The 25,194-nt window shown below is 40.6% G+C and overlaps 2 protein-coding genes across 2 annotated transcripts; both read left to right on the forward strand.

The window, feature by feature from the left end:
- The first annotated feature begins 3,621 nt into the window (after positions 1 to 3,621).
- LOC118809722 (sulfotransferase 1C1-like) lies at positions 3,622 to 14,873 on the forward strand. Its single transcript, XM_036573260.1, has 7 exons — positions 3,622 to 4,149; positions 8,274 to 8,402; positions 9,360 to 9,457; positions 10,477 to 10,603; positions 11,651 to 11,745; positions 11,856 to 12,036; positions 12,712 to 14,873. Exons 1-7 carry the CDS (start codon positions 3,966 to 3,968, stop codon positions 12,822 to 12,824), a joined length of 927 nt encoding a protein of 308 aa, XP_036429153.1. The 5' UTR covers positions 3,622 to 3,965; the 3' UTR covers positions 12,825 to 14,873.
- Positions 14,874 to 15,624: 751 nt separating this feature from the next.
- Positions 15,625 to 24,975, forward strand: LOC118809720 (sulfotransferase 1 family member D1-like). Its single transcript, XM_036573259.1, is given in 8 exon segments — positions 15,625 to 16,616; positions 18,177 to 18,185; positions 18,188 to 18,304; positions 19,924 to 20,021; positions 21,886 to 22,012; positions 22,140 to 22,234; positions 22,548 to 22,728; positions 23,715 to 24,975. Coding segments are annotated over 8 exon segments (1,014 nt in total). The 5' UTR covers positions 15,625 to 16,342; the 3' UTR covers positions 23,828 to 24,975.
- Positions 24,976 to 25,194: the final 219 nt, after the last annotated feature.

A 25,194-nucleotide genomic window follows, 5' to 3' on the forward strand; every position in this document is an offset into this window, starting at 1 on the left:
TCCTGTTTGGGGTGATGAAGTAATCACCCCTCCCTTTTACACATATATATATTCCATATCACCTTGGTCCCCATTATATCCAAACTCTGCACGTTTCTTGGTAACCCTTATTTCCAAACGTACATGATATCAGTTTTTTTAAATCATCTTAGCTTGGCTGTACCACGTCGTCCTCTCAAGGCTATTAATTTAACCACTGCATTATTGAACTAACTCCAAGAGCTGGTTTCAACAGGTTCTTATCAGCTTACTCTGCTCTTAGAGGGTCAGCTTGCCCTCTTCTTTTACTATGTTAGCAAATGCCCACAGGCTTCTGGACGCTTCTGTAGCTTCAGGAACTCCTCAATCCCTCATGTAGGCAAACTAAGGCCGATCCTTTGTGAGAGGATTATTATTCTTTGTTAATCAACTCTTCCTGCTTTGATTATTGATTCTAATATCTAATTCGTTTGATTACAGATTTACAGGAATATTTATTCAATACTCTATCAGGTACATCTCAGTACCTTTAGTCAGGGAACATAATTGTAATCAATTGAAATGATATTGTATGATAAGGTACAGTTTTCATTTATCAAGGTACAACCAACGTAAATGTTCCCTCAAAGGTACAACAGTGGTTTTAAGGTCTGATTGTGAACCTTAAATAAGTTTTTCCAGGTGAAAAGTTCGTATTTCTACCTTTTCATAACCGAATGTTTTAAAACAGAACAGTAAAATAAAGTCCTGGAGACGAGACGGGGTGTGTGGAGTCAGTACAGCTTAGAACATATAATTTCAGTGGATTATGGTTCAGTTATGTTCCCTAACTAAAGGTACTGAGATGGACCCTTGAGGGTACCACCCCAGTGACAAGAGGGGAACTGCCCCAGTGACAGTTTAGTACCTTTATTTCTGAGAGTGTCGAGAAGTAGTTAAGCTCTCTTAGCCAATAAAGTTATGACCTTCTGGGTTTCATAAAAGTCTCCTCTGTATAAATATATAAGAGACTCCTCTTATGTATTATTTTGATTATTTCTCCTTCATAGACCTTAAGTTTTATCTAAAGGAAGCTTAGAACTTGAGCTGTAGTTGCATATACTCATTTTCATGTCAACCAAGTTTGTATTCATGTAGCAGCACTTAAATAGGAATTCCATCAATTTTAATTTTTCTTTTTTTATGTAAATTAAAAGCTTGAGATGTAAACGGGGTCATTCAGGGCGGTTGGATGTGAAATGGTTGATTGTAGAGAAACTGATTTCTTTACAGTGGTGGTGATAAGAAATGACCAGTGGACCTACACGTGTCTTCTGACTTTTTATATGTAACGTTCATGGTATGATGGTAAATAGTGCTAAATCTAAAAATTTCCTTGGGGCCTGTTTTGCCTGACAACACCCTGCATGTAACCCTCCACCATGAATGTATTTTATGTCAAAATCTTCTCAAAACAGTGTCTCAGTCATCAGGCAGTGAATTCATAACCATTTCATGTAGTAACTCTCTGTGAGGGAGCTTTTAGAGGTGGACGTCTGGTTCCTATCACCACCACTGTGAACAGTTCTGACTCGGTAAGTTTCTCTAGAACAGAGCGTTTCACACCAAACCACTCTGAACGACTCTGTTTACATCTCAACCATTTAATTATGCAGAATTTTTTAACAATTTGTGGAATTCCTCTTAAATGCTTATGATGTCTGGACAGAGTTTGTGTCATGTGCTTTGGCTTGCATGTCGGAGGGGAGAGGGGGGTGCACGCCTGGCAGGCTGTCTTCCTGTGGGGCTTAACTGTTGACCCTTTGTTATGTCTCCCCGGGGCCGGTAGCTGCAGTGATTGGTCCACGCGGGAGATGATTTCAAAACCTACAGCTCAAAGTTTAACTCACGCCAGGGAGTGTCTGCGAGTGGACACGTCTGGAAAGACACGTTTAGACAGCAGTAAAACTTTCAGTAGAAGTCCGAAACTCATGGGAAGAAAAGACGTATTTAGAGTTTTGGCTGTAAAGCAATGTAGTAATTTGGGGTTGCTGTGACGCAAAGACGCAAAGATATCACGTTCCACCATTGAAATCCTTGTAATCCTCGAAACCTCATAGGAACAGACCTAAAAACAATTGTACTCCTCCCAGCCCATTTTTAGACTTGCACAACATAACATGCACTACCAGTCACAAGTCTGGAATCAATTTTTGCAAAAATAAGCTGATAAATGTATAAAATGATTCTAATATCATGGCTGTCCAGTTTTTAATGATTTGTATTTTTCTACATAATTTTAATACAGCAATCGTCATTTACATTGTGTGAAAATGTCATGATAAATGAGCCAATAGAAAGGCTCCAAATTGCTTAAATACAAATCTCTTTACATTAATGTCTATTAAAAGTTGAGAACATTTTCATCTTCTCCTGTAAAGTTTACTTTTTTTGTAGATAGATGTTTTGTTAATCTTCACAAATGTATATATAACTACAAATAATTAGCAGAAACCCATAAATAAATAAATATGTTATAGTAAATGTTTGACATGTCCGGAATGATCAACAATTCCATAATGCCTTTCATTTCAAAAGTGGCAATCACATCCCGGCACAGATAACTTAAAATATATAAATATCAGAAATAAATAGATAATAAAATAAGAAATATATAACTACATTATATAATTTTTCCTTGACTCTCAAAAACTGTGCCCCAAAGTGTTCTTTGAGTGTATGACAGAGAAGAACCCCTTTGCTTCCCAAACAGAACCTTTTAAAGGTTCCTAAGAAACTGCACATAATGTAATAGTTCTTTACCAGTTAAGCGTTTCTTTCTAGAACCTTTAGGTTTTGTTAAGCTTCACATTCATATGTCTCATTTGCAAAAGTGGTTGCTGAAAAGCTGAAAGGTTCTTTAGGGAACCAAAAATGTTTTTTTCTTTAAAAGTTGAATAACTTTTTGCCAAAATACTTAAAATATTTCATATGAAATCTAAAAATACCCTTTGTTGTTTAGTTTATAAGACCTAAATCTGCAGTGTACAGTTATATTGTATGGAAAATAACACAAATTTTTACATGAACAGGCATCAACCAAACTTTTGAACATATGAACAGATCAAGATTTTCCTTTTCAACATTTGAAATCTGTTGTTGTAGTTTTCTTTGTAAACATCTTGATGTTCCTAAAGATACTTTTCGTTCTTTTGCTGTTTTGACCCTTGACACATTTGTTAGCATTTTTTGCAGACGCAACGTTTTAAAACATTGAATCATTCGGTTTTTCCCGGACAGAACTTTTTGTCACATGTGCACGTGGGAGGTTTGCATTATCAACCCACAATGTTAGCCGAATACTAGGAAAACCACTATTAGTCCATTAGTCCAAGTTCTGAAATTAGCTGCAGCTTTACCTAGCTGGCTCCAATGCGGACATTGTTTTGCTAATCTTTTGGCACCCTTAGCGTGTCAAGAGCAAATCTTGTTTCTTCACTTTTCTATAAGACCCAGCACGTGTCAGACACTCCCCCACCCCCCCCACCTGAGCTCCAGATTGAGTAGCAAGATAATATTGTTGGTGAAATTGTGGAATTCAGCCACGGCCCAGCTGAGGGTTACATAAGCGCCCTGGGCTTCGGGAACCTGCAGAACTGTGACTTCCTGAGCAGACAGAGAGAGAGAGAGAGAGAGAGAGAGAGAGAGAGAGAGAGAGAGAGAGAGAGAGAGAGACGTAGGGGTAGAGAGTGGAGGCAAGAGAAGGGGGATAGTTGTGTAGCAGTCAAGACTAAGATTTAGTGACAGGGCTGAAAGTCCAAGGTTTCAAGGCTGGGGGAGGAGGAAGGAGGACGTCTACCGTTTGGAATGAAAATTGGTAGACAGTCAGTAAGCAACAAGAACTTACAGAAGGAACCACAGAAACGTTGGACAGACCTTCTTTATTCAAGGCAAGGGAGACCCAGAAGCAAAGACCAGCGAAAGGACTTCCAAACAGTGACTGTACAATGGAGGAAGAACCCCAGAGTTATGAAGAGGCCATTAACAGGGCAGCCGGGGCACTCACTCGTTTTCCTTTGATCGAGGTGCAAGGTGTACCTCTCATGAACCTCATCGCTGAGAAGTGGAGCTCCATCTGGTCTTTCCAGCCAGATCCGTCTGACCTGCTCATCGCCACCTACCCCAAAGCAGGTAAGAACATCCAGCGGTTACTCACCTGTTTCAGAGCCGGTTTTATTACCTGTTACTGTATATGTGGCAATACATACACTGTATGACCAGATATATGTAGACACCCTACATAGTGAATTCATCTACTTTAAGGCACCCATTGGTTCAGTTGGGCATGTGCAGTTTGTATAACCTTCATAGAAAAGCATTGCCAATAGAATGGGACACTCTGGAGCAGCTGCACATGAGGTCACCATGTCCAATGCCAAGCATGGGCTAAAGGGGTATAAAGCCCCCCCATCACTGTACTATTAAGCAGTGAAACTGTGTTCTCTGGAGTGATGAAGCTCAATTCAGTAACTTTGGGATGAACTGGAGTGATCGAGAACTGACCATCCAACATCTCTCTAGTGCACTTGTGGCTAAATACAATCAAATCCTCAGAGCAACGGTCCAACATCTAGAGTAAAGCCTTCCCAGAGAAGTAGAGGCTGTTACCGCAGCAAAGAGGGGGCAAACTCCCTATTAGTACCTTGATTTCAGAAGAAACATTAGATGATCAGGTGTCTGCAAACCACTTTATGCTCTTGATGTCAGTTGGATCATTTTAACTAACGCTAAACCTAACTTGAGTTCAGTTGGCCAAAGTATTCACAGATCTAATAAGAGCCAAAATTGGGTGGGGTGCAAGTATTTATTTTCAACATATCTTCAGTGTGTCAGCTAACGTTTCAGATTTCCATTCAAATTTCAGTAATAAGTATTAAGTGTGGATCCTGATCTGCTTTCACATCCGTTCTTGCTGGTTAAACCTGGACGTTTAAAAGGAAATATGAGCTTAACATGTTATGCAGTTTTTTTATTGAGCTTTGTGTCATCAGTCTGACAGAATTAAGCTTTTTGTGTATCCGTCCATCATTGTTCTCTCACCTCACTACAATACCCAGGACGCACTGTGCAAACATGTCATACAACCAATTAGAATATCCCCCATCAACCTTTGCTATCTGTACAAGCTTGTGGAAAAAAGTTTTCTAAAAGTTCCTTCCACTTTCAAGATACATCATCAGAATGGGGTTTTTCTAGTCTGCATAACCAGAAAACCTCGCTTTAGGGACGACTGTGACGCCACTGTATGTGGCGGATAAATACATTTACAATAGATGAAGTTATGGTTACACTTTCATTTTTATTAGACTTTAACATTCCTGAGTCTGCTGTAATGCAAGACTTTGACATGGAAAAAGCCTCAAGCATGTAGTCATTTATGTATGGTCTAAGGTATTTCCCACATGGGGAATATGTTGCTAAGTTGGCAGTGAGATTACTGGCCCCATTCTAAACACTGTTTGCTTTCAGAGGTTTTTTAATGTTTAACTCTATGTCAACAAAAAGCCCATTTCAAGAAACCCCTCTGAAAATTACCCCAGACCTGGTTTTCTAAAAAAAATAAAATTATGTTGATTTTGATGCATTCTGCCTTCTTAGTAGTGATTAAGTTCATTTTAGGCATCAAAACTCTTTAAAAATTGACTTTTTTCTTTGGTGATTTTTGACAAAATAAGTCCTTAACTTTCAGAAATTTTATTTTACCCCCTCAGGCTGTCCAATCAGATATGACCTTTGTTTTTGCAACCTTGTTACCAATTTTTTGGAGATGTTTAAATGGCATTTATAGATATACCGATATTAATTGTTTTTTTTATAGATATACCGATATTTATTAAATGCTTTTAGAACTGTTCAAATAAATTAAAAAAAATCCAAAGTTTTCTTGTGGTTTCCATATTTCTCCTATATATTTCTTCAAAGCCTTTGAAAAAAGAGAATTTCTTTCTCTCTAAACAAAAATGTCAATTTTTTCTTGCATTAGTAATTTTAACTAATGATTCTCATTAACAAATTGAAACTTTTGGTAACGAAACCTACCGAATTGACACTTTTGGTTACATAAGCTGTCAATTTTTTTCCCCCTTTAATGATTGTCTAATTAATTATTTGTTTATTTATTTTTAGACAATCATGTTCTGTTCTCACATTATTTTCATTAATTTTTCTTATGTTATTGACAACTTTTATTTTGAAGTGGATTCCCTTTGTTGCTTTTTTGTGTAATAATTGATATTGAAGAGTGTATAGATAGAATTTGCATTCTTGTAGTTTTTTTTTCATGGAAACATTGTAATACTGTTACAAAATAAATAAAAAACTAAGTTACTGACACTTTTGGTAACATAACCTACCAAACTGACACTTTTGGTAACATAACCTACCAAACTGACACTTTTGGTAACATAACTTACCAAACTGACACTTTTGGTAAGATAATCTACCAAACTAACACTGTTGGTAACATAACCTAAGACTATTTTTACCAAAAATGGCTGAACACAGAGATCGTATTCCCCTTTATGGTCACATTAATGCAGTAAAAAACAAAGTATACAAATAGACCAGAAGAAAAAGTTTAAACATTGTCTTAATCAAATGGTTTCATTAAAATCTTATTTTAAAGTCATTCAAAATAATTGAAGTTTAAAAATGTTACCCATTGTTAACCAGGGTTGCAAATTTAGCCTAAAATAAGCAGCACTCAGGAGCGGTTAGCTTGACAGGGTGCACATATTGCATGCTAACTACCAATAACCATATAGTTTCTTCTTAAGGGTTCATGACAATGGCAGTCCTTGTCACAGCCATGCTTAAGCATTTTCATTCCAGGCCACAACACTCTTATAAAACTCATAGAGGTCGTTTAATATTTAACTTTTGTGTAAGGTAAGTAACCTGCAGCCACGGGTAGCATAACCTTAGGCATTGTAGTAAACACTGTACATTTGCCAGCAGGTTGTTTAGTAATCCCAAAGCCTCATCTTCATAAAGGTGAACACAGATTAAATCTAAAGATGCTGTACTGCCAACATTTTAAAGTCTCAGGTAAGTTTACCTCCACTAATAACTACTGAGACATTACATTCTCTGTGTGTTGCATGATTATTAATTAAATTAATAAAGTTCTATTGATATCAAGCAGCATTATCCTCTTTATGATCTTCGTGAGCTATTTCAAAAAGTCCTTAGCTGTCTTACTGACTCACTGAGCACTTTACTAGGTATGCCTACCTTGTTTCTACACTCATTGTCCATTTTATCAGCTCCACTGACCATATAGGAGCACTTTGTAATTCTACAGTTACAGACTGTAGTCCATCTGTTTCTCTGCATACATTGTCACCCTGTTCTTCAGTGGTCAGGACCCCCACAGAGCAGGTATTATTGGGTGGTGGGTCATTCTCAGCACTGCTGTGACACTGATGTGGTGGTGGTGTGTTAGTGTGTGTTGCTGCTGGAGTTTTTAAACACTGTGTCCACTCACTGTCCACTCTATTAGACGCTCCTACTTTGTCAGTCCACCTTGTAGATGTAAAGTCAGAGACGATAGCTCATCTGCTGCTGCACGGTTTGCGTTGGTCATCTAGTCCTTCATCAGTGGTCACAGGACGCTGTTGGCTGGATGTTTTAGTTCTCAGTCCAGCAGCGACACTGAGGTGTTTAAAAACTCCAGCAGCTCTGCTGTGTCTGATCCACTCACACCAGCGCAACACACGCTAACACACCACCACCACATCAGATATATTGGTTGTAGTCCTCACATTAGCCTACTTTAAAATATTGGACTGTGATAGATTTGAAGTTACTCGCAAAGTACAGAACTAAGTCGCTAACACCTCCTTTTAATGGAAGTAATGAGAAAGCCAGTGTTTTCAATGGAAAAATGTGAAGTCTATCCTAACAAAAAACCAATATATAATCATAATATACCATACTAGAGGAGTTAAGGGGGTCTTTAAAATGAGCTGGTTTTATTTGAAGCATCAATCAAAAAGTAGGCTCCAACTCCTCAGACACAGGCCGAAATACACAGCTAACATCACACAGTGTGAGTGAGTGCCATTTCACGACAGATTTGTTACAGCATTTGATTGGATTCTTTCGTTTTTTTCTTCTATATCCAATCTAGCATTTTTTTTGACTTTGCCTCATACTGATATAGATACACAGTATCGGACTGGTGTCATCTCTACTGTAAATGAACTGTTTTAATAACTAAAACAGGTGTTTTGTTATTATTTGCTGTGCTTCAGGCACCACCTGGACCCAAGAGATAGTGGACTTGCTACTGCACAATGGAGATGCAAAGGCTTGTATGAGAGCTCCTACTGTTGAGCGTATCCCCTTCTTGGAGATCCAAGCTCCTCCACCTATTCCGTCAGGTATGGATTCACTTTACTTACCATCATACAAATTATGGAGAGGAATTCATGTGAAAAATTCCTGTCTGTAATTGTTTCAATGTAGTTATGTTGTAACTGAAGTTTGGGGAGGAGGAACGTGCCTGGACCCCCTCCTTCTTCCAATCTAACTCCCTATAAATCCACATCCTCACCTTCCGTTCCCGTGATGAAAGGGGTTCGCAATCCCCATCGCCACCCCATCTCCTCCCTGTTCCTCAGTCCTGCATCAGTCCGTCTACAGCTATGAGGGGTCCGGCCTTCTAGCTACAGGCAGAAGCTGCCCAGAACTCCAGCCCAAGTTATCAGAGTTCTCCCCCTCCCTCAATCAGTCTTCCCTCATACTACCACCACCATGTTGAAAGCATGGTCTGAACTCACAGATTGCTATTGTTTACATGACCATTTGAATAATCAGATAACGGCAGAAATCTGATTATGATTGGATTATTGAGTGCATGTAAACACACACAATGTTAAGCACAGGGAGATGCAGCCCACTTAGGTGATAACAGGACGTAGGAGTGTCATGTAGGGTTTTATTAGTGCGCTCGCTAAATTACAATAAGAATCTAAAACTAACCGGACCAAATGTATACAATGTAACAAAAACATGAACCTTGGTTCGGACCTTGAGCCGGACTTTCCGGTGTAAAACACCCTAAATGTAATTCATTACTTTTCACCGCTGCTTACTTTATTCCTGACCTTTCCTTGTTTGACCAGCTTGAGTAGCTGTCTTTAAATAGTTTAAATGTAAAAAATTGTGTCACATGGTCTCATCTCACTCAGACCACTGAAGATACTCACACACTCCCTCCTGTCTGTCTCTGTTTAGTTGTTAGCTGGAACTAACCAGTGAGAAATATACTACACAATAGTAGCACTGAGGTCTGTTTGACATCTGGCACATATGATTTTTCTCCACTCGTTTCTCAGGCCTTGAACTGCTCAGTTCCATGAAACCTCCCAGGGTCATCAAGACACACCTGCCCATCCAGCTTGTGCCTGAGGGATTCTGGACAAATAAATGCAAGGTCAGTGTAAATGTTCAAGCTGTGTATGTTTTAGAGCTAATATGACACTTTTTTGGGAGAATTCCATTGATAATTGCATAAGGTGTTCCGTACCAAGCAAAAATGAAGACTTTCCTATGAGGACTTTGGTTAATGCTGGCCTTAAAGTGATATTTTGGCAAAAAATAAATGTACACAGTTTTTCCCGACACCAAATGTACTCAGTCAGTCAAAACACGTTTACTTCCTTAGTTTTGCACTGGAGCTACGAGGCTAATGTAGTCAACAAGTAATGGAAGCGTGTACCAATTAGCATTGTGGCTAAATCATCAAACACAATGACTCAAACCGTATTAAGTCATCTCAAATTGATCTAATCCTGTGGTTTCTGAGGCCTGATTCCACAGCAGTGATGCTACTTTTTACATCATCTACTAATTTATGGAAGCCCATTTTGGCTGGGTAGAGGAGAAAAAAACACATGTATTTCTGTCAGCAGTATGACAAAATTTTGACTTAGCATCTATAATGATGTATTTCCCCAAAATGATTTTCTCAAAATATTGACGATATTTTGTATTTTGTGTACTATTTTATTAATAGTGTGCAATAGTGCTAACTTATTTTCTCTGAATATTGATTTACTTAACGTATCAAAATACTGACTTAGAGTATCAAAATGACGTATTTAGTGTGTTAAACTAATGATTTGAGAAAGTTGCTGAAAGTTGCTGAAGTTACTGATGTCTTTACAGTGGTGGTGATAGGAACCAGGGGTCACCATGACTACAACACAGATTTAGACATTTTATTTACTATCCAGAACCACCAGTGCACAAACTATCATAAAGCAAGGTGTCAATGTGACAGGCAGTTTGTATCTAACCATTTCATGTAATAACATTGTTATTATTGTATAGTAAAACATCAGTGATGCAACTTCAGAGGTCCTTGATGACGGCAGCCAGGCTGAGAACATCTCAGAAAATTCTTCATTACAGGACGTTCCCATCACTGAGTCCCTCTTCTTGGTTTCTCAGGTCATTTATGTGGCTCGGAACGCTAAAGACAACCTGGTCAGCTACTACCACTTTGACCGCATGAACCTGACTCAGCCAGAACCAGGTCCCTGGGATGAGTACATCCATAAGTTCATGAGGGGAAAATGTAAGAGTGAAAAAAATACATTCTTAAAAAAGATTGTTTTTCAAGGTTCTTTAGTAAAGACAGTGGTTCTCTGTAGAACCATAAACACTCAGAGAACCATTTGCATGCTTAAAGGGTTCTTTGCATGGTGAAATGGTACAACACATTGATGGCGAATGTGTTGCACGTGGTTCTATATAGAACCTTTTTGAAAAGGCTTCTATATCGCATCTAGAAGCGTTCTTCTATTGTTACAAGCTTGACATCATAACAATAAAAGAACCATTTTGTGTGCTATATAGAACCATACACTTTTTCTTTAGTAAAGAGAATAGTTCTGTATAGAACCATGAACCATTAAAGAACCTTTTGCATTATTAAAGGGTTCTTTGCATCATAAAGCGTTCTTCAGATTGATGTAGAATGTGTTGTATATGGTTCTATAAAGCATCCAAAAGGGTTCTTCCATTGTTACAAGCTTGACATTGTAACGATTGAACAACCCTTTTTCGGTGCTATATAAAACTGTACACTCTTAAAAAGATGGTTCTTTACGGGTTCTTTAGTAAAGAAACTGGTCCTATATAGAACTATGAACATTGAAAGAACCCTTTGCATTATTAAAGGGTTCTTTGCCTCATGAAACGTTCTTCAGATTGATGTAGAATGTGTTGTATATGGTTCTATGTAGAAACGTTTTGGAAGGCGTTCTATATAGCACAGAAAACGGTTCTTCTATTGTTACAAGCTTGACATCGTATCAGTAGAAGAGCCCATTTGGGTGCTATATAGAGTGCTTTTTGAAATAGTTCTACATAGAACCATATACAACACATTCTCCATCAATCTGAAGAACCCTTTTGTGATGCAAAGGGTTCTTTGACTGTTCATGGTTCTATATAGAACCATTATCTTTACTAAAGATCTGTTGACGAACCATCTTTTTAAAGAGTGCACTAACAATAATCTGATGGATCCTTTGTTCTTCAAGCTGTATACATGATTATAGCACTGATTAGTTATAACTGTTTCCTAAAACTCAGCTGTTCTTTTCTGACCTGTCCACAGTGGCGTGGGGCTCTTGGTATGACCATGTGAAAGGTTACTGGAGGGAAAGAGAGAAGAGGAATATCCTTTACCTTTTCTTTGAGGACATGAAGGAGGTACAGTGTGGGTGCATTTAGAGGTTTCTTAATCATTAATGCTACATTGCAACTCTGGTATCTGGGCTGTTAGGCCTTCAATTCATAATTCATGCTTTTTCCAACTCGAGGACCCTCGTCGGGAGGTGGAGCGGATCATGCGCTACATGGACTTGTCGGTAACCGATGATGTCATTGACAAAATTGTGCAGCTGACGTCTTTCAAAGTCATGAAGGACAATCCGATGGCCAACTACACGTTCCTCCCAAAGGTAGTGTTTGACCACTCCATCTCTGCGTTCATGAGAAAAGGTTTGTAAGTCTTGTTTTAATTCCACCTAACCTGGTTCTCCCAACGTTGAAAGCTACAGACGGGTGACAAATTAAAGGAAAAACCAACATAAAGTGTCTTAGTAAGATGTTGGGCCACCATGAGCCACCATTCAGCAAGTGTCTGGAACTTTACTGGAAGGAAGGAACACCGTTCTTCAGAAACATATTCCCTCAAATGTTGTTTTGATGATGGTGGTGCAAAGCACTGGACCAAAATCTTCCATAGGTGTTGAGCTCGGTTGAGCTCTGGTGACTGCGAAGACATCGATTAACATCATCATACAGTGTTAAAAATTAAACTTAAAATTATAAAGTAACTGATTACACAGCTTTTCTTGAGTTAACCCAACTTGAGGACACTACAGTTCACCCACTCAAACATCTGAGTCAAAAGTTCTCTAAACTTTTTAGCTCTGCTTCTCAGTTTGGTAAATAATATAACATTTGTTTTTCCTTTTAAAATTTCCTGGCTGGAACTCTTTCCATCAAACAATCCCACCAGACACTTTCTCATTTATTCAGGTTTATCCTTTCATTTGTCACCCGTCTGTATGTCTGTAGCATTTGACTTGAGAATTATGAGAAAATCAAGCGTACAGATAACTTGATCAGCTTCATGTGGATGTTTAATTCTGCTCAATGTCTTCGTTTCAGGGGAGGTTGGAGACTGGACCAACCATTTCACTCCAGCTCAATCCCAAATGTTTGATGAGGACTACGCCAGACAAATGGCAGACGTGGACATTCCCTTTCGCACCAGCATATAAGCATTTACTCCTACGAGAACCTGTCGAAGCAGCACCTCAGCAAGCACTGGAGCATCTCTGGAACTGTGATCCTAGCAAGCATGGACACACCAAGGACACACACAGGCTGCATCTGTATCACAATCTGTTTTTTGAAAAAGTTTTCAGATATTTGATTGATCTTGAAAACCAAACAGTGATTCCTGGGTGGAGGTTTAGCCTTTCTTTTATATCAATAACAAAATGTATCTACAAGCCAATAAGCCAATGTAGCTTTTAGACCCACCACCCACTTTATTAGAAACCTTTAACCTGTAGCTCCACCTTGCTGCTGCAAAGTTAGAGTGTTTTTCCACTTCATATTCAAAAACAAGACCCAATAGAGAACCTATGTAACTTACGGCTTCCTCAGTAGCTAATTAGCTTCTTTTCTTGCTGGTTAGCTTAACTTACGGGTGAGTATGAAGTTACACCATGTCAAGTGCAAGTTTCCCAACTAGCTTATGTCACCTTAGATCAGTTCCCAGCTCTGGTCCTGGAGGACCCCCTGCACTGCACTTCTTAGTGTTTGCCCTGCTCCCAACTAATCCAACTAAACGGTTAATTAGCAAGCCCTTCCTGAGTTGAAATGGGTGTGTTAAAGTAGGAAAACACAAAAATATGCAGGGCAGGGGTCCTCCAAGACCAGGGATGGGAACTGCCTTATAGAACTCCTTACAAAGTAATATTTCTAGAAATATTTGTTGACACTTCAGCATGCAATATTAGTTTGCACTTATTGATCATTTAATATTGCTTGGTGACTTTACCTGGAAGAGTTAAGAATTTGCTAAATTTGCTTGTCTTTTAACACAAAGGAGAACTCCCTTAAGCGCCATTAGGTCCAGCTGATAGCTGTCTCGAGCAGGTACCAAAAAAAAATAAACTGGAACCCTCGGTAGTTGACCAGTGGGCAGTGGAGAAAGCACAGCTCCAGTTTTCTGGTGCCAAAGATTCTGGTACTATGTACTATGTGGAAACACACCCTTAGATACTGTAGCCAAGGGGTGCCCAATCCTGGGCCTGGAGATCTACCACCCTGGAGAGGTCTGATCCAAGACATCTGGCTCTAATATTCAGATGCCCCTGAAGACCTTCATTACCTGGATCAGGTGTCCTAAACTCTGCAGAGTGGTAGATCACCAGGACCACGATTGAGCACCTCTACCGTAGTCCATCTGCTGATGCACAGTTTGTGCTGTCCATCCTCCTCTAGCCCTTCATCAAATGTCAGTTTCTGACCACAGAACTTGAACACACCTGGTGATTAACTGGTGAACTGAATCAGGTGTGTTTTGGCAAAGAAATCACTAAACTGTGCTGGTGTCTGGCCATCCAGGACCAGATCTGATGACCTCTGGGGTGATTGGGTATGATGGGGTGATTGGGTATGATGGGGTGAGGTGGGGTGAGTGACAAATTAAGGTGGAGTCTGTTATTGTACACATTTATAGTGGACCCATAAGACAGGTGGGCCTTATAAAGTGTGCAGACAGTGGAGATACGTGACAGGGGTTTCTAAAGGGGATGGTGGGTGTATTTTTATATTTGTAATACTTATAAACAATTTTCTAGAATGTAAAATAATATCTAATCAAGGTTTGCTGGCGCACGGCACATATGAAGCAAAAAAAATCTTCCAATTCAAACAAAACCAAAGCACTGACATTTCTCCTGAAACACCAAAGAAAGTAGCATATCTGCCATCATCAATCTGTGGGTGCAGACCATGTCTTCACTTCATCGATTGTGGTTGGAGGAGTGAATGCCAATCTGTAGGAAAGGAAAACATCTGGGGATACTCGGACTGGAGTGGCTTGGATCCCCCTTGCAGATGACGGAGTGGTGGAGTCATACATGGAAAGGAAACCATGAGTGAGAGCCATAGTTGCGGTTGGGAGTTTCGGATGTGGTCTTATTCTTTTTTAACCAGACTTTAGTTACTGCATCTGAACTCCATTCGATTGTGTTCCATCAATTTGCTGAATGAATGACCAAAACAGTGGATTAATAAACAGTTACAGTTCATAAGAGTGCAGCGACTTTTTTGTGACTTGAATGTGCAGCAGTGAACTCATCTGTCTAACTTCCGTCATTTAAAAACCTGGGGAAGTGTTGGGGGATGATGACCTGACGTCATGCTCTAAAAGCTCATTTATACTCTCTTTACGTAGAAAAAGGACAAACTATGTAACCATCACTGCCCGCATACTTCCATTGTCCTTTATGTTGGCATGGATGTTAAACAGTACATCCACTAGAGGGCAGTCCAGAGTAAAACGTTTCTGACAACGATATGAATGCAGAGTACAAAAGTCTCCGTCCGTATTTGTGTCCATATTTAACGTTGAGCATGAATGAGCCTTAACACTGAAGAATAAAAGAGGGAAATGTGTAGCGGGCCTTTTCATGATCACAGGCCTACTCAATCAAATGGGGGATGAAGCCAAAAACTATTGTTGTCAGTTTTCTGTTGTCATCAGTTTTACTACAAAGGCTGAATACAGCGATGAGGCATAACATTATGACCACCTCCTTGTTTCTACACTCATTGTCCATTTTATCATCTCCACTTACTATATAGGTGCACTTTGTAGTTCTACAGTTACAGACTGTAGTCCATCTGTTTCTCTGCATACTTTGTTAGCCCCCTTTTACCCTGTTCTTCAGTGGTCAGAACCACTCAGACCAGCACAACACACACTAACACACCACCACCATGTCAGTGTTACTGCAGTGCTGAGAATGATCCACCACCCAAATAGTACCTGCTCTGTGAGGGTCCATGGGGGTCCTGACCACTGAAGAACTGGGTAAAAGGAGGATGTTCATTCATCTTCTAAGCCGCTTATCCTCCTGGGTTGCTGGAGCCTATCCTGGCGCTCACAGGGCAGAAAAGAGGAAACACCCTGGACAGGTCAGCAGTCCATCACAGGGCAGACAAACAGACATACACAATCACACCTAGGGACAATTCAGCATCTCCAGTTTGCTTGACTGCATGTCTTTGGAGTGTGAGAGGAAACCCACTCAGACACGGGGGGAATGTGCAAACTCCACACAGAAGGGACCCTCGTCACCCGGCCGGGGAATCAAACCCAGGCCCTTCATGCTGTGAGGTGACAGTGCTACCCACTGCACCATTAAACTGTCATGTGCTCATGTTGTGATAAGTTCTGCTGAGGGAAATGATGCAAGCGGCCCATGCATAAGGTTCTCTGTTGTTTGCGACATCACCTGTCTAGGGTGTGGACTTTGAGCAATGAGGCCAGGAGTGGGAGATATATAAACCTTGTGTCCTTGTGAATAAAGCTGAGTCTGTAAATTTCTCTTGTCTGTGTTTGACTAATTCCTTAAGCTTCGTTCTGCAGAAGTCTCCAGACCTGAGGCAGCAAGCGAATAGGAGAAGAGTTTGAAAAGATACTCGACTTACACTCAGTCACGTGTGGTAGGAGCACTGAGTAGTTAGTAAGTGTAGGAGGTGAAAAGACTGATTGCAGATGGATAAATCTCAAGAAAAAATATGCCATGAACCAGACGCAGGACCAGAGAAAGGCCTACATGAGGATGGTATAGGCTCTAAGTGTAAGACGGAGGAGGAACCCCTGGGTTATGAAGAGAGTATAAACAGGGCAGCCGGAAATATCCGGCGTTTTCCTCTGATTGAAATGCAGGGTGTCCCCCTGAGGAACTACATCGTCCAGAAGTGGAGCTCCATCTCGGCTTTCTGCCCGGATCCCTCCGACATGCTCATTGCCACCTACCCCAAAGCAGGTAAGAACATCCGGCAGTTTGGCACTAGGCAAAAGTAGGCCGCTGTCCAGGGACCCCATGAAAATACACATTAGATCTACTGTGTGTTGATATTAAATAATCAGTTCTGAAATATATACGTTGCAATTGTAGTGGTTATTTTCAATCATTTCAACGCAGCCCACCCCTTGGTCATGGTTATAATGACTATTCTATGCTGTTACATGATGACAAAACTATGTGAAAACTGTTACGAAAAAAGGCAATTAAGGGATAATCTACATTTTGGAGAGGTGTAATTTTCTGGGCGTTCAGAGAGAAAATCAATCAAGTTATATAACTTGTTCTATTTACAGAGAATATGGAGTCTAGACCAGTTACAGAGAACCTGTTAACAGCAGCCAGTCTCACATTATTATAAAAAACATTATAACATTATCTTTATCAGCCTTTATCAGCCTTCAAACTGACTAACCTTTGCATATCAGTATCTTTTGCTTGTAACAACAGCACTTTTCTTTGGTGGACAACTTGAAAAATTAAGCTAAACTTTAAACTTTTTTAGTTCTTGAGATAAAATATAAAACAACAAATATAGTGTTTATCATAGATGTACATGCCTAAATGCCTTGTTGTGTCCAGCCAGGCACATCAACAATGCCGCCATTTTGGGGCGGTCAACATCGCTGCTGGGCTGCATTCAGTACCATTACAAAGCGGCAGTTTAAGAAAGATACTGTCCAAAATTACACTATTTCAGGAATACTGCACTCAGAAAGTGGGATAGGATTATATAACGGAGGGAACGCAGTGATCCACACTCATGTCTGTGTGATGCGTATTGTTTGTGTGGTGTTTATGTAGATATGGTCGTGTGGTTAGTGAGGCACAGAGAACCTGTTGATGTGATTGTTCTTCTCTGGTTTTATATGAAGCTTATTTTATTTAATAGTCTATTCAGGGGGTCTTCACTTTATGTAGTAGTTATTTATTTACAGTGATGGTTAAAGCTTTGTAGCCTTAAGTTACAGCATTCCTTAATCTTGTAGATATTCATAATAGATTAGCGTTAGCACCTTCTTACACAAACCTGAAGTTAGTTTCTTGTTTGCCAGCTTCTTGTTCGAATTTTCCTGTTCCACCTTAAATGGTCCATTTAAGGTGGAACGGGAAAACTCGAACAAGAAGCTGGCGAAGTGGGAGCTAACTTTAGCTTCGTCCTTCTTACTGTGTTTTGGGGGCTTTATTTTATTTTAATGTGTATTAAGATATCTGGATGGCTAATTAGCACGATCACCGTTAGTAAATAGTAATAAAAGCTAGATTAATCTTCTGTCTGAAGATTAATCTTCAGTTTAATACAGATCAAACAGAATTTACTAATCACAAGGAAGCGGTAGCTCCGCCTCTCGGCCAGACAAAACTACAAAGTTTAAGCCAAAATTTAATGCTCCTGTTCTTTTTGGGCTCGTCTTGAGTTTTGTCTGAAGTTATCTAGCTAGCTTTGAGAGATCTTTACTGTAAATGGAAGTGTAATCAATAAAGCATTTCACTGTCTTAATCACTGTTTGCTGTGCTTAGGCACCACATGGACCCAGAGATAGTGGATTTGCTGCTGCACAATGGAGATGAGGAGGCTTGTAAGAGAGCTTCTACTTCTGATCGCTTCCCTTTCTTGGAGATCCAATACCCCCCACCTATTCCATCAGGTAAGGTGGTTCCAAAACGCACTTCATCATATTCTTCATAACTTTCATATTTCATAAGCTACATTCAAAAGCTGGGTGTCATATAAGAGCTGTAACTGTCTTCTTTCCAGTCAAATAGATGGGTGATGTAATTTTATAATAAAACCCATTTTTCCACAAATCTGGGCTATAAATTATAAACAGATGGCGTCTCTTCAGTGATCTGCTCTGTAAACAAGAGTGTCTAAGATTTTTGGCTTTCAGCAGTAAATTGTAAGCATATAGCAATATGTGTGATCATAAAACACATGTTCTGTTAATTTGAGGGGAGCTTTTACAAAAAATGCATAAATAAAAAGAAACATTTACATTTATTTCATGCAGTTACTGAATAATTAGCCTTATGATTTGGTCACGTAAATTCAGATGGAAAAACCAAGAGGTTAAGTGACTTATATACACTCTCAATTTGAACTTTGGAGTGGGGTCTTGTCAGCATTTTGTTACCTTACAAAGCTTGTCCCCTGCGCTTTGTTCTGGCTTTTACATGTGCTGAAAAAAGTCTGGATATTTGAACGATCCTGCTAGGTCTGCTCTGTGCCCGTTAATTTACTCCCTCTGCTTGTTTGACTGCGTCCCTGCCTGCTATACTTAATAAAGACCGTAGTTGTACCCAGTCTTCTTCCACTGGGCTCAGTGTCTTTGTCTCTAGTTTGTCAACCCAAGTCTGATATTTACCTGTTATTGTGATATTTACACCAACTGGCCACTTCATTAAATACACCTCCTTGTTTCTGCATTTAGCGCTGTCGCCTCGCAGCAAGAAGGGCCTGGGTTCGATTCCGGCTAGGCAACCTGGGGCCTTTCTGTGTGGAGTTTGCATGTTCTCCCTGTGTCTGTGTGGGTTTCCTCTGGGTGCTTCAGTTTCCTCCCACTGTCCAAAGACATGCAGTCAGGCTGACTGGACACGCTGTATTGCTCCGAGGTGTGAATGTGTGTGTGATTATATATGTTTGCGTGTCTGTCCTGTGATGGACTGGCAACCTGTCCAGGGTGTTTTCTGCCTTCCACCCAATGACCACTGGGATAGACTCCAGCACCCCCCCCCCACGTGTCAAAGGATAAGTGGCTTAAATAATGTGTGTGTGTGTGTTTCTACAGTCATTGTCCATTTTATTAATCTGTCTGTTTTTCTGCATACTTTTAGCATAGTTGCCGCACAGTTTGTTTCGGTCATCCTCTAATCCTTTATCAGAGGTCAAAGGAAGCTGCCCACAGGACGCTGTTGGCTGGGTGTTTTTGGTTGGTGGACTATTCTCAGTCCAGCAGAGACACTGAGGTGTTTAAAAACTCCAGCAGCACTGCTGTGTCTGATCCACTCAGACCAGCACAACACACACTAACACACCACTACCACATCAGTGTTACTGCAGTGCTGAGAATGACCCACCACGCAAATAATACCTGCTCTGTGGTGGTCCTGTGGGGTTTCTGACCATTGAAGAACAGGTAAGTGGAGCTGTTAAAATGGATAATGAGTGTAGATACAAGGAGGTGTACTTAAGAAAGTGTCTGGTTAGTGAATAAAACTGTGGCAGTGAAGTTTGGAACATCACAAATTTACTCCTTCTAATGACCAGGGCTTGATCTACTGAAGAATATGAAACCTCCCAGGTTCATCAAGACACACCTGCCCATCCAGCTAGTGCCCAAAGGATTCTGGGAAAATAAATGCAAGGTCAGTACGAATATTAATCAGGCCTTCTCAATATAAAGTACCTCACTTCTTTGAAAAGCTCTGTAACTGCCACTAGTTATTTCACATCAGTGAGTTCTGAAAGTGAGTTCTAGTTCTGAAAGTGTGCAGAACAAGCAGGGTGGTGTGGCACTGCCAGAGGAGGGGCTGACGCACATTGACCCAGCGAGACTCAGAGAAACACACACGAACACCAGCCCGGGTTAACCCACAGTTTATTTACATGTATTATCAGTGAAATAAACCAAAACTTAACCACGGCTTGCTTAGCCTTTTTTTTATAAAGTCTTTCTCACTTTGTCTCTGTCTCTCTGGCATGTGGCTTACATTCCACCGTCCTCCTCTCTCTCGTCACACTGGCAAGAGAGACAGTTTTTAAAGAGTCTATGCTTTGGGGCACTCTTCGGAGCAGCAGGTAGTACCCAGGTTTCAACTGGTAGCAGCCAAGAGGGCTAAGGGAAGTCCTTGTCCTCTGCCTCGGGCACGTGCACACCAGGCCCACCTCCCCCACCCTGTGAACCTGGCTTGCAACCAGGAGAGAAAAGACCAGGCTCTGGAACAGGTGCGGGCAACAGACGAGGCCCTGTAGTGCCTAACATTTGGGCACCACTTGCACCAGCTCCAGTGTTGGCCACTGCAGTCGTTCTTCCCAGACTGGACTGATTGGTCCACCCCCACTGTTCAATCTCATGGGGCAGTAGGGTCACAGTGGCATACACAGCCCAAAGGAGGTTCAGAGGGTCCAGGAAGCTGGAGGTAGGCCGCTGGCTGTAGTTCTATCTCTTGTTCCATTTTCTTGGCATTTTTTCACAAGGACTTCTCTAAACTCCACTTAAACTGAGTGGCACTCATGTCGGAGCTGCAGCGAATCTCTGAGTCACAGGTCTCACCCAGAAAGGGGCAGTCCCTTCTTTCTCCACTAATGTGGCATGGCCAGGGGAGGAGCCGATGTTCTAGAGGACCATTTGACAACTTGTCTGCAAACAAACTCATTACCTTTTTGGATGTGACCAATGACCGTACTGCAAACTTCAGGATTTTGACAGTGGAGGTGCAGTCATTTGTATGTAGAGCAGTGGAGAGAGTGCACATCCTTGGGTGGCACCAGTACAATATAGGTCTCAAACAATAACTCATGATGTTTGAGAACCTGATATGAATTTGCCTAGCCTCACTTGCTATTTCCTGACTGTGAGGAAGCTAGAAGCTGGCAGTATCCATAGTTTTTAAAGGGTGGCTCGGAGTGGCCAGGGTTCACGCAAAATGTGATTGGATACCCCAAATGCTATTGGCTGCCACCTCGCTGTGAGGCAGTTGTTTGTGCCTTTTGATTATGTTATTGAATGTTGAGCTGAGGTCTCAGAACAAGATTCTTGCATGGGTGAGTTGCATTGGTTTGTTGAGGTGTTGAAGAATATGGTAAAGTCTCATATTCACTGCATCATCCACAGATCTGTTGGCCCGATATGCAAACTACAAGAGGTCCAACAGAGGGTTTTGTCATGCAGACATCAGTCTCTCAAAGGATGTCAGGCCTACAGAGGTCAGGGCGATGGATCTATAATCATTCAGCCATGTGTTGGTTGTTTTTTTGGGATGGATATGATTGTTATTGAGCATAGAAAGCAGAATCTGATCAGTTCAAGAGTTGCATGAAGACATGTAAGTTGGTCAGCACAGTCCTTCAGACAGAACAGTGAAATGCATATGGTTTAACTTACTGGAGTTGCTCATTTTGGCTGCTTTGATCTTTCTGGTTAGAATGTGTCAGCAAGTTCAATCACTCTTAATTGTTGGACGTTTCCAGCACAATTTTGCCTTCCTAAACTACCCCTTGGTTTCTCAGGTCATTTATGTGGCTCGGAACGCTAAGGACAACCTGGTCAGCTACTACCACTTTGACCGTATGAATCAGGCTCAGCCACAACCAGGTCCCTGGGAAGAATACATCCAAAAGTTCATGAGGGGAAAAGGTAAGACTGAAAAAACCTTTCAATAATCTGGTACAATGTTCTTCTTACTTTATACCTTATTAGCTGTTGTAGCACTGGTTAATAATAACTGTACCCCATATGACAGTTTCTTCTAACCTGTCCACAGTGGCGTGGGGCTCTTGGTATGACCATGTGAAAGGTTACTGGAAGGAAAGAGAGAAGAGGAATATCCTTTACCTTTTCTTTGAGGACCTGAAAAAGGTACAGTGCAGGTGCAACATTAGATCAGGGATGTCAAACAGGGTTCCTTCCGACTCACAGCTCTGCACTCTTTAGCGTTCTGCCTTCTTAAACACATCTTATTCAATCATCAGCTCATTACCAAGGCTTCATGAGTTGAACTTAGAATGTTAGAAGAGGAAAATGTTAATCTTTGTAGACCCATGGCCCTGAAGGAACTCTGTCTGACACCCCTGCTTGAGAGGCTTCTTAATCATTAATGTCACATAGTAGCTCTGACAACTGGGCTCTATTTGAGCTCCAACTTATAATTCATGTTTTTTTCCAACTCGAGGACCCTCGTCGGGAGGTAGAGCGGATCATGCGCTACATGGACTTGTCAGTAACTGATGATGTCATTGACAAGATTGTGCAGCTGACATCCTTCAAAATCATGAGGGACAATCCGATGGCCAACTACACGTTCATCCCAAAGATAATGTTTGACCACTCCATCTCTCCGTTCATGAGAAAAGGTCTGTATGACTGTATTATTTCTCTTTTGCTTGTTCTCAAAGTTTTTGAGCCACAACTCCCCCCAAACATTTAGGCTGGCAGTTGTGATCCCCTCCCTCTCAACTCCGAAATGCACGACAGCAACATTCTTTATATTTCTCAACACAGGACATTTTTGATGTAAGATTAGTTCTGCAGTCCATTTATGTTGTAATCACATGCCTTATTGCTACATATACACCTACTCTTACTACATTCCAGGCCAGGAGTTACACTATTAGAAATAAAGGTTCTGTTCAGGTACATTTTTCGTTCATAAAGGTTCAAACAGTGTAAATGTTCCCTCAAAGGTATAACAGTGGTTTTAAGGTCTGATTGTGAACCTTAAATAAGTTTTTCCAGGTGAAAAGTTCGTATTTGTATCTTTTCATAACCGAATGTTTTAAAACAGAACAGTAAAATAAAAGCCTGGAGACGAGACGGGGTGTGTGGAGTCAGTACAGCTTAGAACATATCATTTCAGTGGATTATGGTTCAGTTATGTTCCCTGACTGAAGGTACTGAGATGGACCCCTGAGTGTCCCACCCCAGTGACAAGAGGGGTACTGTGACAGTTTCATACCTTTATTTCTGAGAGTGTAGCAGCATTATTGATAGTAGACCTATCAATTTTGGCCTTGAATTGTAAAATTTAGAGGAACATTCAACAGCAATTTGTGATTTTTTTCCCATACAATTCTAGCACCGTCACTCACATAGCCACTTCATGATGATAATATGGTACCATTGGTGTGAGAGTTTAAATGACCTAAGTCATTCTCAGAAATATAGGTCTGTGTACCGTACCTTTTTTCCCCAACAATAATCCTGCGACCCCAACCTTCTGAGGGTAGTGACTTCCAGGTTGAGAACCACTATTCTAGGCTATGTCTCTAGCAGATAACTTGAGAATTATAGGGAAGTTAAGCAACTTCTGCTCAATGTCTTCTTGATATCTGTGTCCCAGGGGAGGTTGGAGACTGGACCAACCATTTCAGTCCAGCTCAATCCCAAATGTTTGATGAGGACTACATCAGACAAATGGCAGACGTGGACATTCCCTTTCGCACCAGCATATAAGGATTTACTCCATCAAGAACCTGTCAAAGCAGCACCTCAGCAAGCACTGGAGCATCTCTAGAACTGTGATCCTAGTGAGCACGGACACACTGAGGATACACACAAGCTGTCTCTGTATCACAATCTGTTTTCAGATGAGGACATTCCTTTTTGCACCAGGATATAAGGATTTACTCCATCAAGAACCTGTCAAAACCTTGGCAAGCACTGGAGCATCTCTGAATCCGAGACTCCAGTAAGCATGGACACACCAAGAAGGATTAAGAGGTTTCTTAGTCATTAATGTTACACAGCAGCTCTGTTAACTGGGTTCAATTATGCCTGTTTCACACCAGATGCGACAAGGTGCGCGTGTTAATCCGGAACCACTCCGTGCCGCTTATTACACACTCCGTGCCGTTATTACACACTGGACGCAACACACAAGCGTTGCGAAGCAAGTGCGTTTTCACATAATAGAAACATCTGTATTGTCCGTTTATTACTTTATGTTTATTAAACTTTATGTAGATAACAAAGAGATAAACAATAAAATCTTGAGTAGCTGCCATGACAGCTGGCTTTCTCACCAGGTAATGTAGCTCTGTATGCAGAGGAGGAGACACCTGTGAGTTTGCAACATTAACCTACTCAAAGGATTTCAGACAACCTGTCAAAGAGTTAAAACTAGATTTGTTGATTTGTTTATTAGCATAGATTGTATGTTACAGCATGGATATTGCATTTATTACTGTTTCTGCCTAAAACCGGCTGGCACGCATCAGAAATAGACCCAAACCGTATTTTGCCACATGTGGCCGGTGTGAAAGGCTACACTGATAAATATACTAACACGGTTACCGCATCTGACGTGAAATGGGCTTTAGACCAAAAAAAATAAAATAAAAAAAATAACAAATCAGGCAATATGGCTGCGCAAAGAAACCCACTAATGTGAGTTTTTTCTCCTTTAAAAAAACATTTTATTATCTCAGTTTAATGTCGTTTTAATGTATTACTGTCCTTTTCTTCATAACAAGCACAAAAAATCACTAATTGTATGCTAATGCCTCGGTAGCTAACTAGCTAAATTTCAAATGTGAACAAGAAGCTAGCAAATATCTGACTTCAGCTTCATATTACTGATGAATTAAGGGTGGGCAATAATTGATAACTGTCATGTCCCCCCCTCTTTGAAGGCATATGACTCCCTAAATGTAACTAATGTTAATGAAGTTTTATTTATTTATTTTTTTTGATGGTTGTCCCATTTCATAGGGAAGATTTTAACCACTACTGCTTGCAACTTAGTTCCAAGGGCAAGATGACGCTCGAAAACAAGAGATTTGACCTATTTGCTGTTTATCAATACTAGATTTTGAAATGAA

Source organism: Colossoma macropomum, unplaced genomic scaffold (assembly GCF_904425465.1).
Source record: "Colossoma macropomum unplaced genomic scaffold, Colossoma_macropomum, whole genome shotgun sequence".
NCBI lineage: Eukaryota > Metazoa > Chordata > Actinopteri > Characiformes > Serrasalmidae > Colossoma > Colossoma macropomum.